Here is a 15,874-nt window from a genome sequence, read left to right as displayed (position 1 = left end):
CCTCAGAAAACTTTTGGCAAACTTTTGACCATGACCAGGTCAAACAGTCATCCCCAAAATGATCCCAAAACACAGCTGTTCAACTTCTAAAACGGCACTCAGCTACCTGATTGCTAGTGACACACCCCCTACGATGCATCTCCTCACACTCCCTTGTACTCAAGCCCATGGTGGGTCACCAAAATACCAATCCTGTGTGCACTGTGATGAAAATGCCACTTCCCCGGAGCAAAGCTCCACCATTCACAGTGTGCTATCACAACAACAACAGAGCTCTAACTGTCCTACACAATGTCGAAGCTTTCAGAAGCGTCTACCCAAACAGAACCAACAAACTTTCACCGTTGCATTTTATTTTTGCACAATACGACCCCTACTCTGCTGTGGACACTAAACACGTGTTGATGCATACATGATTATCAAGTGCAAGACTAGACACATTATAACATATTTTTCTCCAGCTCTAATTCAGAAAGACATTTAGACATTTGTTCTCAGCATGGTTCTATTTTATGGCAAATGGTCTTTCTCTCAGTTGGTCTGGACTTTGACTCAGAGTGAGATATCTCACCAACTATTGAACAGATTACTATAACATTTCAAACAGACATCCATGGTACCTAATCCCACCAACTTTGATGGTCCCCTGACTTTCCCTGTAGTGCCTCCATGGGGTTGGCATTTATTGTTCAGAGTTAAATATATTGACAACTGTTGGATGGATTGCAGTGAATTTTGTCTTTGGCTTACCACAGAGAGGTTATGTCTTTCCCCTAGTGTTGTCTTTCTACTTTGTGAGCTATTAAATTGTTTACTTTTCCTTTCAAGTGGTTTTCCTACTTCCCCTTTTTCCAATGCCAGCTTGGCACGACTGTATTTTCCAGTGGGAAAACAGGGAGTGAAAAAACCTCCTGTTCATTTACTGTTTCATAAAGGAATGCTTCCTTTCACTATTAAGAACTATGCAAAGTTGTACTTTCATTTAGTAAACCATTAGGACTCCCTAATTTCCATAACTCTGTTCTACTGTTGTAAGAACCACTTTTATTTGAATTTATAAAGGATTACAGAGGGTAAATGTTAATGCACCTTCAGGATTATGATTTGCTTTCAGTTAGGTTTAGTTCAGGAGTTAAAGCTAGGGATTCCCCCTAAAGGACACATGCATGAATGCATTGGTGAACCATCCAATGTACTTAACTGACATCCAGTGCAACTGCTCAAAAGTACTAAGCCTACAAATGAGGTAGAAAAAGAGTTTTCAGAATCTTTTGTTTTTCAGAGCAAATAGGAAGTGAACAGTTCATGGAATCAAACCTGACAGGAGCTTTGTACCCTTTAGCCCTGCATCCTGTCCTCTTGTCCTTTCTTGTCCTGTGATGGTGTCTGGAGGCAACATCTGTACCCTCACCAAAGAATCTTCATTCCACTCCAACTTTCTGTTTACCTTCACTTGCTGCATTATTTGTTGTTTTTTTTCTTTCACTTTTCTTCTTCTGTAATCCCCCTTTCTTCCCTTCTTCTCATCCCTTCATCTAAACCCACTTTCATTTTCTATCCATTGTTCTTGCTTCTGCCCCCCCCTCCCAATCTGGTTGCGCTGATCTATTCCTTTTTTTTCTCTCTCCATGATGCCCTCCTGTCACCCCGCACTTGATCGTCATATAATCTCTCCATTCATCCTTCTTTTCTGCTACTGCTTCCCTCTTTCTGCCCTCATCTATCAGTGTCCTCCTCACCCTCTGTCCCGCCATCCCTCACCCTGTCCCCGTTTGCCTGTCTGCCTGTTACAAATCATTGCTTTCTGCCATCTCGTTCAACCTTCAGTCCAAACCGACAGCCACAAGAACGCCTGTAACCGCCGGCTGTTCTGACTGGCACTGGACACACACACACTCATACAATGCTCATCCCAGGACAATAAGCCCAGTCTTTTTCCCTGCGCACTCTTACTGTCCCATCACGTACTGACCTTTTCCTTAAAATGCTTCTGTTAGACTCAGATGAGCCATTTGTATGTAACGTCTGTCTATTTGACAGCTTTTACATACATATACTTATGAGAATCTACTGTGTGCAGCCATCAAATGATATATTGACGCCATCTGACAGTTATATTTATTATACAATCAATTTTTAGTGTATCTCCGTCTCACTCTTGAGTATGTTAATAGCTTTTCTGGCATTAAAAACATTGAAACATGAAATTACCTGCAGTATAATGACTCACATATAGATTCAAAATCATCTAGGTTTTCACAGCATTAATTCCATCACTACTTTATTGCTCAAAGTTTTTCTTTTTTACTATAAAATACTGTCATTTCTATTTTGCCATCTTTTCGATTGCTCTGGAACTACTGTTGAGGATAGTCAACCGCTTCTTCAGATGTTTTATATTAAAAGCCTGTCTACAAAGTGAGCAATTATGCCCAATTATGGGTGGATTTTAATGTGAAACATCTGCATAAGAAGTTTTAAGTTTTGTAGACTACCAGTTAGCACCGATCAAAAATACGGCAAAGTAATTTCAATTAATGATAGAATGAGAACAGTATTTATTAAAAAGAGAAACTTGGACCAACAGAGTGGTGTATGTTGTAAAATACTGATGGAATTATTGCTATGGAAATGCACATAATCCTGAATTCATCAAGTCAACAGATAAAAGTGGCAAAAGTGTTGAGTTTGCATTAATATCACACATAAATTATAATAGGAGGAGATTAGAAAACATGTCTTGAATGATTAAAATAGCCCTGAATATCTTGGTAGGTAAGGTAAATGAAGGACCCTGCCGTTATTTAAGAATTTCCAGTATTTTGGATTTATCTCCAGCTCTTCACGTACGAAGCTGGCGATTTTCAGTTGTTTCCAAACGCATAAATAAATCATTGCTGACATGACTCGGTGTCACGAACCACTGCAAACTACCCCATCTCCTCAAGTTAACTGGCAACCTCTGACAAACTGAGCATTTTCAACAAGTATGTAGCGCAATCAGTTCCTGCTAACGGGTTCATTCATCACTGCTTTGGAAAAAGGTTTGCTTGTTTCTTGTAATTTCATTGTAAACCACAGTTTCAGGAAGACTGAAGAAGTTGAAATGGAGCTGAAAGAGTTTCTCCATGAGATGCTGAGCTGAATTTCTGTTAAATGCTTACAGCCTCGACTTGGTGCCCTCAACTGAGTCGGCCAATTCGTGTGTAACTGTATTTGTGCATGTATAAGCATGTCTGTCTTTCATGAAGGCTTCTTACATGCTACGTGGCAGAATGACTACTCAGATGCGTACACAATGTCTGTGTGTGTGTGTGTGCGCATATATGTGTTAAGACATGCATGTTTTTTGTGTCGTTTGCATATTTTTGTGTTTGATTATCAGTGTGTGTGTGTGTGTGTGTGTGTGTGGGCATGGTAGGAGTATGAGGGGTAATGGAGTGTGAATCTGTACAATGTGACCAGATTCAGTCTGACAGACAACAAGACTCTTCACCAGAGGCTTTACTTGTCATCCATCTTCCATAACTCCATTTTCTGTATTTCCATCTTCTACTTCTTCTGCCCTTTCATACTGCGCACACAGATAGGAAACATTGGGGAACACTCTTACCATCTGACACATTCTTCGGAGACACATGCACACACAGGAATATTCCAAAACTCTCACGCATTAATGCTCAGTTGTTTTTCATGCTGTTATCTCTTCAATTCTCACAGCTACTATTGTCGCCTTCCCTCCTTCGATCTGCCCCTCTCTCTCTTTCTCGCTATCTCACACTCACACATGGAAGAGCAGAGGTTGTCTGCAGCCTTATAATAAAGGCTGTTTTTGTAACAAGGAGGTTTTACAAAGAACTGGGAGAGGAACAGTAGTCAAGGCTCTTCGAGGCTTTAAGGTTTCAATCGAGAGAATTTGATGTTTTAAATTTAGCACAGCGTCGGATCAGACAAAAGAGAGGGGCTAAGAAAGTGCAGAGAAGGTGTATGAAATGAAGGGGAAAAGGTGTAGTAACAGGTCAGACAGCAATCCATGTCAGCCAGAAATTCATTGCATTGAGGGCTGATACGGTGTGTGCGTTCAGACATGCATGCTTGTGCGAATGTGTGTGATTTGGAAAGGTCTTGAGTTCAAATCCACTCTACCCCCCGAGGCGCCTTCCTCAGCCTTCGCTCAATCCTCCTGGAGGGGAAGACAGAGCTGTGTGTGTGTGTGTGTTGTGCTTTTCTCCACCAGACAGAATGAGGGAAAGAAAAGGGTCGAGAAGAGAAAAACGTGGAGTGAAAGAGAAAACTAAGGGGGAGGGGGCTTACTCACTCCACCACGAGGGGCGGGATCTCAGAATTGGCATCAGCCAGTTGGCAGCCACAACTGGGTCACATGATGAATGCAATAATCAGTGAGAAAGAGAGAGAGAGGGAGAGAGAGAGGGAGGGAGGGAACGAACGAAGGAGAGAGCTGCACATTCAGTTCATCTTCAGTGTGTTTGAATTCAGAGCAGGGACACAGCACGAGAGACTGCACACTTACACACAGAGCACACCTGAGTCACTGAACAGGGAAGGATCAACAGCGCAGGACAACAAAGGAAAGAGAGAGAGAAGGAAAGATAATTGGTGAAGATTACCTTTAGACACCTGAGACTGAGACAAAGACTGTGAAACAAAGAAAGGGAGAGAAAGAGAATAGAAAGGGAAGACACCATGTCTTCTCTCTCCGATCCGAAACCTGGCTCTCCTTTCTCAGAGTACAGCGAGCTGTGTAAGGTGCCGTCGCTGTCGCCTACGGTGCCGGCTCAGAGTTGGGATTGGCAGCACCCCTCAGGCATGGACATGGGCACCCCGAGGGGTCTGGTGGTAGGTGGAGGACCTCTGGCACCAACTGGACTCACAGATGAAGACAAGCTGTGCTTCTATGAGCAGCCGGGCAGAGGCAGAATGGATGCAGAGTTGAAGGTGCCAGGCAGGGTTGGGGGTGTCTCAGGAAGCACCTCACTGGGTAATACATCTCTGGGCAGTGCAGGAGAGAGCCCAGACAGCCCTCTCTCCTCTTCCCCATCCCCCTCCCCAGCTTCCCCAGGCAGACTACCCTCTGCCCTGGGATGTGGGATCACCAGCAGGGTCTCCCTACCACCAGTTCCTGGATCCCCAGCCAAGCGGATGGAGCTCTCGTCACCCAACAGTGCAGTGCTTCCACACTCAATCGGAGCCTCATTAATGGAGGCATCTCCAGTAGGTGGACACTTTCCATCTGAACCATGGAACAACTCCAGTTTTGCTGAATTTAGCCCAAAGGTCGCCATGCCCCAGGTGGCCCCTAACTACTGCGTTATAGGAGTTGTCAATGACAACCACTTGGAGAAAGGCAACAAGATTGTGCCTGGAGCCGGTGCAGCCATTGGAGCCCAACAGTTTTCTGAGGGCTCCTCAGGGGACAATAGCGAGGAAGAAGAAATAGAAGGAGAGGAAGACTTTGAGCCTTGTCTTATGGGGCGAGCTCAGCAGCAGAGGAAGGCTATGCGCCGTGCAATGTCCGAATGTTCCCACCTGTCGGTGCCCACAAGTCTAGAGCTGCCTGATAAATACCCAGGTGGAGATGGGGCAGGGCTAGATTTAGATCAGCTGGCATCACCAATGGGTGGTCCCCGTCGTTCGCCACACTCCATGAAGCGCTCTCTGACTGTCGCAGAAGATCAGCCCCCAACCCCTCCACCTACTCTCTCTGCAGCTGGCACCACCCAAAATGACCTGCGGCAAGCCTCACCCAACTCCCGCCTCTGCCTCTCCCCATTCTCACCACTGAGAGACAACAATACTGGCTTCCCTCTCTTACCACTAGAGGCCCCGATGGAGGACTTTAGGGTGGAGGAGCCAGGTGTCTTTGTGCTTCCAGTGCCCCTTAGCCCCAAGGGGTTCAGCGCCATGGACACCAACTCTGTTCTTTCTGTAGGCTCCGACTCTGAAGGGGAAACTGCTGGCAAATCCAACATGGCTAAAGATGCAGAGTTTGACGACAATGAAGAGGATACTATACTCAAAATTGGCGCAGGTGTAGCCTTTGGAGCTGGGAACAAATCAACAGTCGCAGGGCACATTGATGGTGACCTTGCCATCGGTGGTTGCACCAACCTTGGCTTGAACTCCAGCACTAACCCCTTCATCACAGTGGATGGTAGGTGGAGGGCATGTTTGCAGTCTCCATCTTTTAGCTGTGCTTGTTTGCCAGCTTGTTGATAAGAGGAAACTCAGTTTTTCCTGTAGACTTACTTTTTACTACCTGTTGTTCTTCCTGCAGGATGCTAACACAATGTAGAACATTTAGGGTTTGCTAGTACTATGTAAAGTTTTATGAATATGAACATGCTGTACCTAAATTGATAGGTTTAACTATTGCCATTTACGGTCATCAATGAACAGCAGAGTGTACAACCTTAAAAATGATTGTGTTTCCCTACCTTCAGAGCAGTCCAATAGTCCAACAGTGTAATTTATCTTTAAAAACTATGGACCACTGACAAAAGAAGGGGTGGGTGTTAAAGGGTTAAAGCATGTGAAGCATGCAGCAAGAAAACAAGCAGTTAAAGTAAGCGAGTGTTGTTTTTTATTGTTTGACTTCTTGAGGCAGAAAGAAAAGTCTTGCTGCCAACATTACAAAGAACTCTTGTAGCAAATTGCATCTTAATACTATTATGATTGAATCTTACTGTTTAGTCATTTTGTTTTGTCGTCTCTCCGATTGTATTTGTGTTTAGATTGTTGGTGCTTTGCTCTATTGATGAATGCTATGAGTGTTCATTTGTAAGAGTAGTGTTGAGATGCAATTTGAGTAAAGATTGTATCTCGGTTCCAAACCAGATTTGGTTTTCTGGTCTAAGCTTACAAATGGCTCTGGGCTACGGATAGCTGCAGAGGCAGACAGAAAGGAGGGGTGTAAGACGGTGCGAGAGACAGAGAGTGAAACAGAACAAATCTGAGAGAATACGACGGCAACAAAGCATTCTATGATGGTAGTGTTTGTCTCGTTGTGTTGGTCAAAGACTGTATTTTAGATACAGATGGTCCCCGAACTGTATGTGGAGTATGTGAGTAGAATGATTTATTAGTGTGCCTTAGTTTCTGGATGTGTGTGCACACAGGTGGCAGTGTTCCTGAGCGACTGTGCCTCTCTGTTCTTGCTCTCATAAATGTGTTGCTCTGCACAATAAGCTTGCAGTATGAGGTTGTATAGTGGCTGACTCTCCAGTTGACATCTGTATGTAGGGTCAAGATAACACTGCTCATTATGTCTGATGGGGGCTTTTGTCTTTGTCCAGCCTCATTTTCTCTCATACTTCATCCTCCCCATCTTCTGTTTGTCTACACTGCCGTCTCTTCCTAGCTTTTCCTTATGCCCGTTTCTATGAATGCTCATTAGGTTCTTGGTGAAGACAGACCAGAGAGAGCCAAGATGGCTGAAATCGGGTCACGGTCATGTCAGATGATGAACACCGCCAAGCCAAAACGGGGTCACTGACTGGAAAGTGCAGCCCAGTACAGTGCTGCTCTCTATAATGACCATCTTTTCTGTCACTTTGTCTCTGTCTGACACATTTTCCCTCATCTTTTTTGTCAATCTCTTTGTGTCTTTTCTTTTTTTCCCCCCCTCTGCTCGCACACTGTGGTTGCTTTCGCCGCCCGCAACAAAGCCGAGTGTGCCAGAAGCTGCCAGCCTGGCCTGGCCTGCTGGAGTATTAAAGGGCCAGTGATCTGTATTTTCTGCCACCTGAAGTCTAAACAGAATCATGGCCGAGTCATCTAGCCACAGGCTCTGTTTGCTTTCTTGCCAAGGTCATGGGAAGATTTCTGTAGCTTCTGTTGTTGTTGTTGTAAGAAACCTTTTATATGCACAATGGGTAAAGCATCAATGATTGTTGAGTTGTTGAGTTGTTGAGTGTTTTCCTGGTTCCCTGAAAGAAAGAAAAAAAAGATGTTTTGGAAATACATAATCCTCACCAAACGGGGATGCAGTGTCGGCAATGTATGCAGCTCCATTGTATGAAACTCTGAAGCTGTAACTGTGCAGTACTGTATACTACAGCTCAGCCTTTGCTCCATCTATCCAGAGGGGTTGTGGCAAATAATGATAAGCAGATTTGAATGAGAGAAAGAATTGGTTGGGTTAAAAAGAGAGAGAAAACAGGAAATTAAAAAAATGCACAGGGGGAGGGATGCAGATGACTGTATAATGATGGAAAACAGGAAGTGCAGGATTTGGTGGAACTATGCTTGGATAGATGGGGAGGGCATAAAGCACTGAGGGAATGAACAAGAGAAGAAAAGTAAAACAAAGAGAAAGAAAATCGAGCACTGCACAAAGCACATTCCACCAATTTTAGAAAGAGGCTGTTACAATATAGTTGAGCCAAATCTGTGCATCAGCTCGCGTTTCAACAGACACAAAGCAGATCCCACGCTAAACATACCCCCCAGAGTCAGTGTGTAGATCTACTGTCATGTCAGATTACTTTTGTCTCACAATATTTTTTCTGGTTTCAGGGAGATTTTCAGCCACCTTTTATGAGTACCTGAATGTCCCATTAACATTGTTCTTATACCACTGTGCACTTACTTTCTCCTTTATACTTTCATATACAGATATTTATCTTGTGTTCGCTCTATCCACTCAGTCCACTCTACAGTCTGTAACCACTTCACAACCACTTGAAAGTCAACAGTGTGTTTGATGTGCTACCAAAGGGTGGTGATGGAGTGAAGCTTTTACTTGATTGAGAGTGCTGTTATCAAGGTAGTCAAACTCCACTCTACTAGAGAGCTTCAAGTGTTGCAGAGCAAGGAGTGACAGTGTTTTAATGAGCCAGTGTCTGTAAGAGCTGATTTACGTAATCCACTTGAAGAGTCGAAGGGAGGCTTTAGTAATTAGTCCTGAATAGTTTATTAGTAACAGAAATGTCGATTGATTGACGTTCCATCTCAAACTCTTTTCTTGGATTTCTTATGGAAGTTAAAGATTGTGAGCATAATGCATGATTCTATTGCTTTTCGTATTTTTCGTAAGTATCAATGCACTGTAGAGTTTGGTCATGCAAAAAGTCTGAAAAGACGGGTGTAAATTCATCTCTTGCAAATGGATGAATCCAAATTTTTGCTTCACAGATTCCACACACGTTTTCTTTTTTAAATTACATTTCCAAAAACATGTGACAGCTTAAAGAGCTTTATTAATGGGAGAGAAGAGTGTTCATATTTTACCATATTAATAAGAGAAGAAAAAAACGCGAGTTAAGGCGGTGCTCTTCGTGAGAGTCCAGGCTTAACAGCCCTAAATGAGCTATAAGTGTTATTATGATGCTAATGAAAGCTTGAAATGAAGTGGCTCAGTGCACCCAGATGCTCCCTGTTCTCTGCTGTCCTGAGTTATATATTATACAAGACTCAGGCAACCCCGAGGCATCTTGGTCCCTCAGAAGCTCTCCTAATACAGCAGGTTAAGCTTCAGTTAACAACCTTTGTGGATCACCTGTGTGGGTTTACCATTGGTGTGCAGGACTTTAAATCATTTGTTCACACCAGTTCAGACCGAATCTCTTTAATACTTGTATTTCTCCAAAGATGGTCATTTTGTTGTGAACAGCTACAGCCTCATACACCAAAAAACACCTCTTGACCACAATCAGGAGTTATTAGTGACATCATGTCTGACCTCCACTGTGTCAGCATGTTCTCATGAAATATTTCTGCCATCACTATCCAACTGTACACCCTCAAGGCACACTGTTTGTCTGTGACAATCACAAGCTTTGTCAATAGTCTCTATCTCCGGAGGCTTTTTCGTCTTCCTCCCATCATTGATGGATATTCACCACACCCAAAGTCGAAAGATGTTTTCTCGTTCAACTGTGAAGCTGCAGGGATTTTGGTGAGGCAAAAGATTAAAATAGAAGGATGAAGACACCTGGACCACAGGTTGTATGAGACAGACAGACAGAAAGGTTATATCAGAGATAAAGTACAATGAGCCGAACAAAGGCCATTTTAGCACAATAATGACATTTTTATTCACAGTTCTGTCTGTTGTCATGTTGATGGTTCTGTCTGCTGTGATGACATCTCTTTCAACAGCAATGAAGTTAAACACAGCACCATCTTTTTTCTTAAATAGATATGGTGAATACCCCTTGGCTTGTTAAGTAACAGGATGGCTATAGTAAAAATTGTGACATAGGAGTTGAAAACGATGCTAGCAGCTCTGTGAGGCTGTAATTAGGCATAGCGGTGCTTTGAGCTAAATGTTAACACACATTTAAGTTTAGCACATTAGCGTGCTATTTGCTAATTAGCATAAAACCCAAACTACGGCTGAGGATGATGGGGATGTTATTAGTTTTGCAGGTATTTGGTCATGAGCCAAAGTATTGTAATGTTGGCTTGAAGACGGAGCTAAAAGAAAAGTCAGAAGTTGGACAAAATCATTCAGGGTTATCGTCTGGTGATCATGAATGTCCGTACAATGCCGTGCCAATATTTTACATGATAAGTGAAAATGTTGACTTGCTGCTGGCACTACAGAAAAAGTCAGAGGATCGCCAAAGTCACACTTGTTCAACCTCTGGGCACCATGAATACCTGAACCAAATTTCATTCCAATCCATGTATTGTGGTGGTTGAGATTTTTCAGTAAAAGCCAAATACGTCAACCAGCTGATGATGCTGAGGAATTACCAAAGTCAGTAAGACTCAACACCACCATGAATATCATGCCAATCCAGTGGCGGTTGAGATATTTCAGTAAATGTGTCAACCAGCTGATGACTCTAGAGAAAGGTTAGGGGATTACCCAACCCAGAAAACCCAACCTCTGGGGACCATGACTATATGTACAAAAAATCCTCTCAATCCATTCATTAGTTGTTGAGATATTCAGTCTCGGCCAGACAGACGAACAGACTGACATTGTCATCCTTAAAGCCGTGTCGCTAGCAATGGCTAAAAAGTACAAATGGACAAAGGACCAGTGCAAAGTCAAAGAAAGGAACAGCATTGTGACAAAGAGTCACACAGGAAAGAGTGTGAGAGTGTGTAGGTTGAGTGTCACCTCCCGCTGTTTGCTTAAATGAAGCCATTTTCACCTGGCTTTGGACAGCGCTGACAGATATCAGATTTCTGCCCTAATTAAAGGATCAAGTTGATCTCCTGAGCCTCTCATTGTTTAGTGTAGAAAATGAAGGCCTTGTTTGTTCTTTTTTTTTTTTTTTTTTTACTTCCATTCCTATTCTCCTATTTCCTTTGTCTTGTCACTTTGATTTAGGTCAGCATTTTCTTTTTCTTTTATGCCGTCATATTTTAGTTCACGTATATCTGTTTACTCTAGTCTGATGTTTGTCAGTATTTCAGGTCCTGATTCGCTGTATATTATATAAGGCAGCTGAGATAACAATGTCATTTCATTCTAGTCAAGGTCTTACACCCCGATTCCCTCGTCTTTACTCATCCCTGCCTTTCGTCCTTGCCGTCTTTCTCCCTTTGCCTTTTCTCTTGTCCTCTTTCTTCTTTGCTTTCTCTACTTGTTGCCAGCTTTCTGTCCTTCTATCCCTGTCTTCTTTGCTGCTCTCTTTCTCTCTTTCCTCACAAGTTAGTTATAAAGGCCATTATTGGCATGGTACAATTTTCCAAATTAGCCATAAAACTGAAACTAATATTTTAAAAAAGAACAACAGAACAGATAAAAAGGAAATGCTATAGATATCCCTCATCAGTTTTTCTGCTTCTCACCTTTGTGTTCCCCTCTTTGTCTTTCTTCTTGCTACCTTTTCTCTCTCTGACCACCCACTCACCTCTTCTGCTAATCTTCTAATCAATATTTCCCACACTGATTCTCAAATGTTTGGGATATAAGGCAAGAACTGTCTTCTGTCCTAGCTCTTTCTCCTCTTGTCATTATCATAATTCTCATTACCCTGCTCTAACAAAGAGCAATTGATTTGTATGGTCTTTGCTCCCTTTGTTTCCCCTGTCCTGTTCGGCACAGTAGGTGATCAAGGCGTGGAGAGAAATCAGAGGATATAAAAGCTAAAAGCCAGTCGATCAGCACCAGCTTAAATACACAATAAGGCAAAAGACGATTTAAGCATTTGAAGGCTGATTTCAGCAAGAATCTCAATATTTTCTTATGACATATCCAGTTTAAAATTGTGGACCTCAGAGGACCCATCCCTTCAACTGAGAAACAGCCAGAGTCAGTAGCTCACCCAGTTATTAGGTCATCATCACCTGAGGTCAGATGATGCAGATGTTTCATTCAATGAGTCAACATTTATTTTTCATCAAAAGCAATGGTTATATAGATGGCAGATATATAGATGTAGGTGTAGAGTGTGTTTGAATGTGTTGCTTATATGTGTGCTGAGAAGTTGAAGATGAGTCTGTAATTGTTGGAGGTTCACCTGAGATATGTATGGGAGTATTGGATTTGTTCCAGAGGACAATGAGTGTCTGGGTTTTGGATATATTGAGTTTTGCAATATGTCGGCATCTTGATCTATAATTAAAAATCACTTCTCTCTTCTTTGTTCCCAGTAAAATCAGACAAGATGGAGAAGGCAGAGAAGAAGGACGAGAAGCTGGAGGACAATATAAAGACGATGGACCTGTTTGACACCCTGGATAAAGATGAGCATAAGAGCGTGAAAGTTGAATTTGCAAACAGCGAGACTCCAGTTAAGGTGGAGAAAGAGGCTGAGATAGAAAAACAGAAAGAAACGGAGAAGGAGATGGAGAAAATAAAAGAGAAGGAGAAAGAGGCAGAGGCAGAGAAAATTAAAGAGAAGGAGAAAGAGGCAGAGAAAATTAAAGAAGAGAAGGAGATGGAAAAAGGAAAAGATAAAGATAAGGAGCAAGAGAAACAGCCAGAGAAGGCTGAAGAAAAAGCAAATGAGACCGAAAAGGTGAAAGAAAAAGAGACAGAAAAATTGGAATCAATGCAGCAGAAGACAGAAAAAGATGATAAAATGATCAAGGTAGAAGACTCACCAGACAAATGGGTGAAGACAGAATACGTTGACAAGACAGAAAAATCAGTTAAAGTGGAGATGACAGACAATGTAGAGAACAAAACTGGCAAAGCAGATAATATGGAAAAAATGGACACAAATGAAAAGCCCAAAATGGAAGACAAAGCAGAGAACAAAAACACAGAGACGGCTGAGAAAACAGAGATGAAGGATGACAAAGAGCAGCACATTGACATAGTGGAAAAGACCCCAGAGCAACAGCTGACACCCGTCAAGCTTGATACCAGTTTTGACAAGCCAGCGATGAAGGCTGACATGGAGACAAAGGCGGCAGAAAACGTGGAAGAAACCAAGAAAGAGAAGGCTGACACAGACACAGCCAAGAAGACAGAGAAAGAGGACATGGTGGAGAAACCTTCAGAGAAACCTTTAGAGAAACCTTTAGAGAAGCCTGCAGAAAAACCAACACAAAAGAACGAAAAGGAACAGAAGCAGGACAAAATGCAGGGTGAAAAAAAGACGGTAGAGAAAAAAGATGACAAAAAGGACAAGGCCGCAAAGGCAGATGGAGGAGAAAAGGCCAAAAAGGCAAAACCTGCAACTAATGGAAGCAGCGCAACACCAAGCAAAGACCTGGCAAAGACCAAGGTAGGATATATTGGAAGGTATACGGATGTAATGTGTCTTCATTTATTGAGTATAAACTGGTAGGTCATAGATCAACGGCTATTTCTTTAATATCATATGAGACAAGTCTCTGAGACACTGCATTAGAAACTCATGTTCATTTCAAACATGGAAACAAGGTAAGTTAAATATTTAAAATATCTTCAGTACAATCAGTCTGGTAGGGTGAGTACAGACCAGTGTGGACATCAGCAATCCATAAAAATAAAACATGTCCTCTTCCAGTATACCATGCTTTATAACCCAGACTCCTCATCAAGGTGGCTCTAGTTTGGTTATATATGTAATATGTCCATTAATTAGTTGTGGGACTTTACTTTAAACATAAATTACAATATTGGGCAAGTTACAGTAAGCAGTTAGTTTATTGTCCACTAATAGCTAATATTAGCTTGGTACCAGTTTGTGCCTCTATTATATTAGCATACATGCTAACCATGCTAGGTTTCTCTAAAAGCATTAGCTCATTAGCTGACAATGTTCAAGAAACTCTGAAGATTTTTTTTTTTTTAAACTTACCATTGTTACAGAATCCTCCAAAAAATCTTCTAAACATCTGTATGAAAATGTTTAGATATTTAGCCTGTTTCTCAAGCAGGGCCTCCTGGCAAGACGGCAAACAGGTTGACAACCGTCAATGTTGAAGTAAGGGAACATTACTGTACTGTAGTAACACCATGTTTTAAAGTTACGTTACTGCCAAACACTAACAAATTCACATAAATACAAGAAAAGAAAACAACATATTGTTTTTAGAATGTTTTTTTAAACAAAGTTTTCGTATACCACTAGACTACATATTGTCTTGTTGCCCCAGAATGTCAGACTGTGTATTTCTATGGCAACTGACGTGTGTTGGGTGCTGAATGGGAGTAAGGTGTTCATCAAATAGTCACCTGTTTTATTGCTATTTTGTACACATCATTGCTTTATACACTTGTGGAAGAGATATTTCATTTGTACATAATAGCAATAACCAAAAAAATACTGTTGCACCCTGTTAAGTCACATGACTGATTGATCTGTGGTACAAAAGGAAACCTGCAATAACCTCAGATATCACCCTTGTGAAGGTAAGATAGCTAAAAACATTTGGGGAATAAAGCATGGTGTATTGGAAAGGAGTTTTGTGACATGTTTAATTTTCAGGGTGAGTTTTAATGACAGACACTCATTATGCATGCTGCCACTGCTTTTTTTATGTGTACCATATACAAAAAAAACAACCACCTTCTCCAGAGATTTAAAAGTCATACAATTAACATTATCAGCCATCTGAAACAACAGACCCTATGCAAATGTTTTATTATTTTTGGCACATTATGTTTCATTTTTGATTATGATTGCCATTCTGCTTGTGCTGCTTACCCTGCTGCTGTTATCATCCATTTTCCGTGTTTTTATTTTTCCCTTTCCTTTGCTTTCCCTTCTTATTTTGCCCTCCATCCGTCCTGTATGTGTCGGTCATGCGTGGCAGCCTGCTGCCGGGGCGACCAAACTGAGCACCGCTGCCAAATCACGGCCGAGCACTGCGGGTGCCAGTGTTGGTTCAGCCTCAGCCCCTATTAGGCGCCCCACACCCTCCTCCACCACCTCCACCTCAGACAAAAAACCAACCACAGCCAGGGCACCATCCACAACCGCTGCTGGCCTAAAACGGCCCTCCACCACCTCCACCAGCCGCCCCTCATCCGCTCCCACTACACGTGAGGTCAAACCCAAGGTAAGTGTGAGTCATAAGGGCGTCTGAAGAAAGCTCAGTTATACAGAACAAGACAAATGGATCTACTTCAGCATGCTGGATCCTCGCCGGCCAGCAGTATACTAAAAGTGCTGTGCATCAAGTACATCAAACTGCAGTTTCACTTCATGAAAACATTGAAAAAAAACTCCTTATTTTTTGTGTATTTTAAACCCAATCAAGCTTGGGTGCTGTTAAAAGGATAAAAACATTGTTTAAATGTGTAGCTTGTATTGGTTTTAGGCTCACAAAAATCTGTCTCCCAATTGGTCAGGGACTTTGGCCATCTGGTCTCTGTGCCAGTTACCCATGCACAAGTTCACAGTTGTGTATTATAACACTCTGATGAGTCTTGGTCAGAGGAAACAACTTTAGTGTCAACAACAGCATTTACAGCACAAGAGCCATTTATGATCCAAGTCTAAGCTGGGGATGCAAG

At 42.2% G+C, this 15,874-nt stretch overlaps 1 protein-coding gene across 2 annotated transcripts in view; it reads left to right on the top strand.

Moving 5' to 3' along the window:
* The window catches only part of LOC134002542 (microtubule-associated protein 4), a 112,981-nt gene that overhangs the window by 78,713 nt on the left and 18,394 nt on the right, over window positions 1-15,874 (top strand). For both annotated transcript variants that reach the window (XM_062441894.1, XM_062441893.1), the window contains exons 8-9: window positions 12,574-13,655; window positions 15,172-15,417. In XM_062441894.1, coding sequence (XP_062297878.1) covers window positions 12,574-13,655; window positions 15,172-15,417 — 1,328 coding nt within the window. The remainder of the gene's footprint in view (window positions 1-12,573; window positions 13,656-15,171; window positions 15,418-15,874) is intronic.

Source organism: Scomber scombrus, chromosome 20 (genome assembly GCF_963691925.1).
Source record: "Scomber scombrus chromosome 20, fScoSco1.1, whole genome shotgun sequence".
In the NCBI taxonomy this organism is placed as follows: Eukaryota; Metazoa; Chordata; class Actinopteri; order Scombriformes; family Scombridae; genus Scomber; species Scomber scombrus.
The sequence above is the reverse complement of the archived record's forward strand: the minus strand, read 5'-3'. Positions and strand labels throughout refer to the sequence as shown.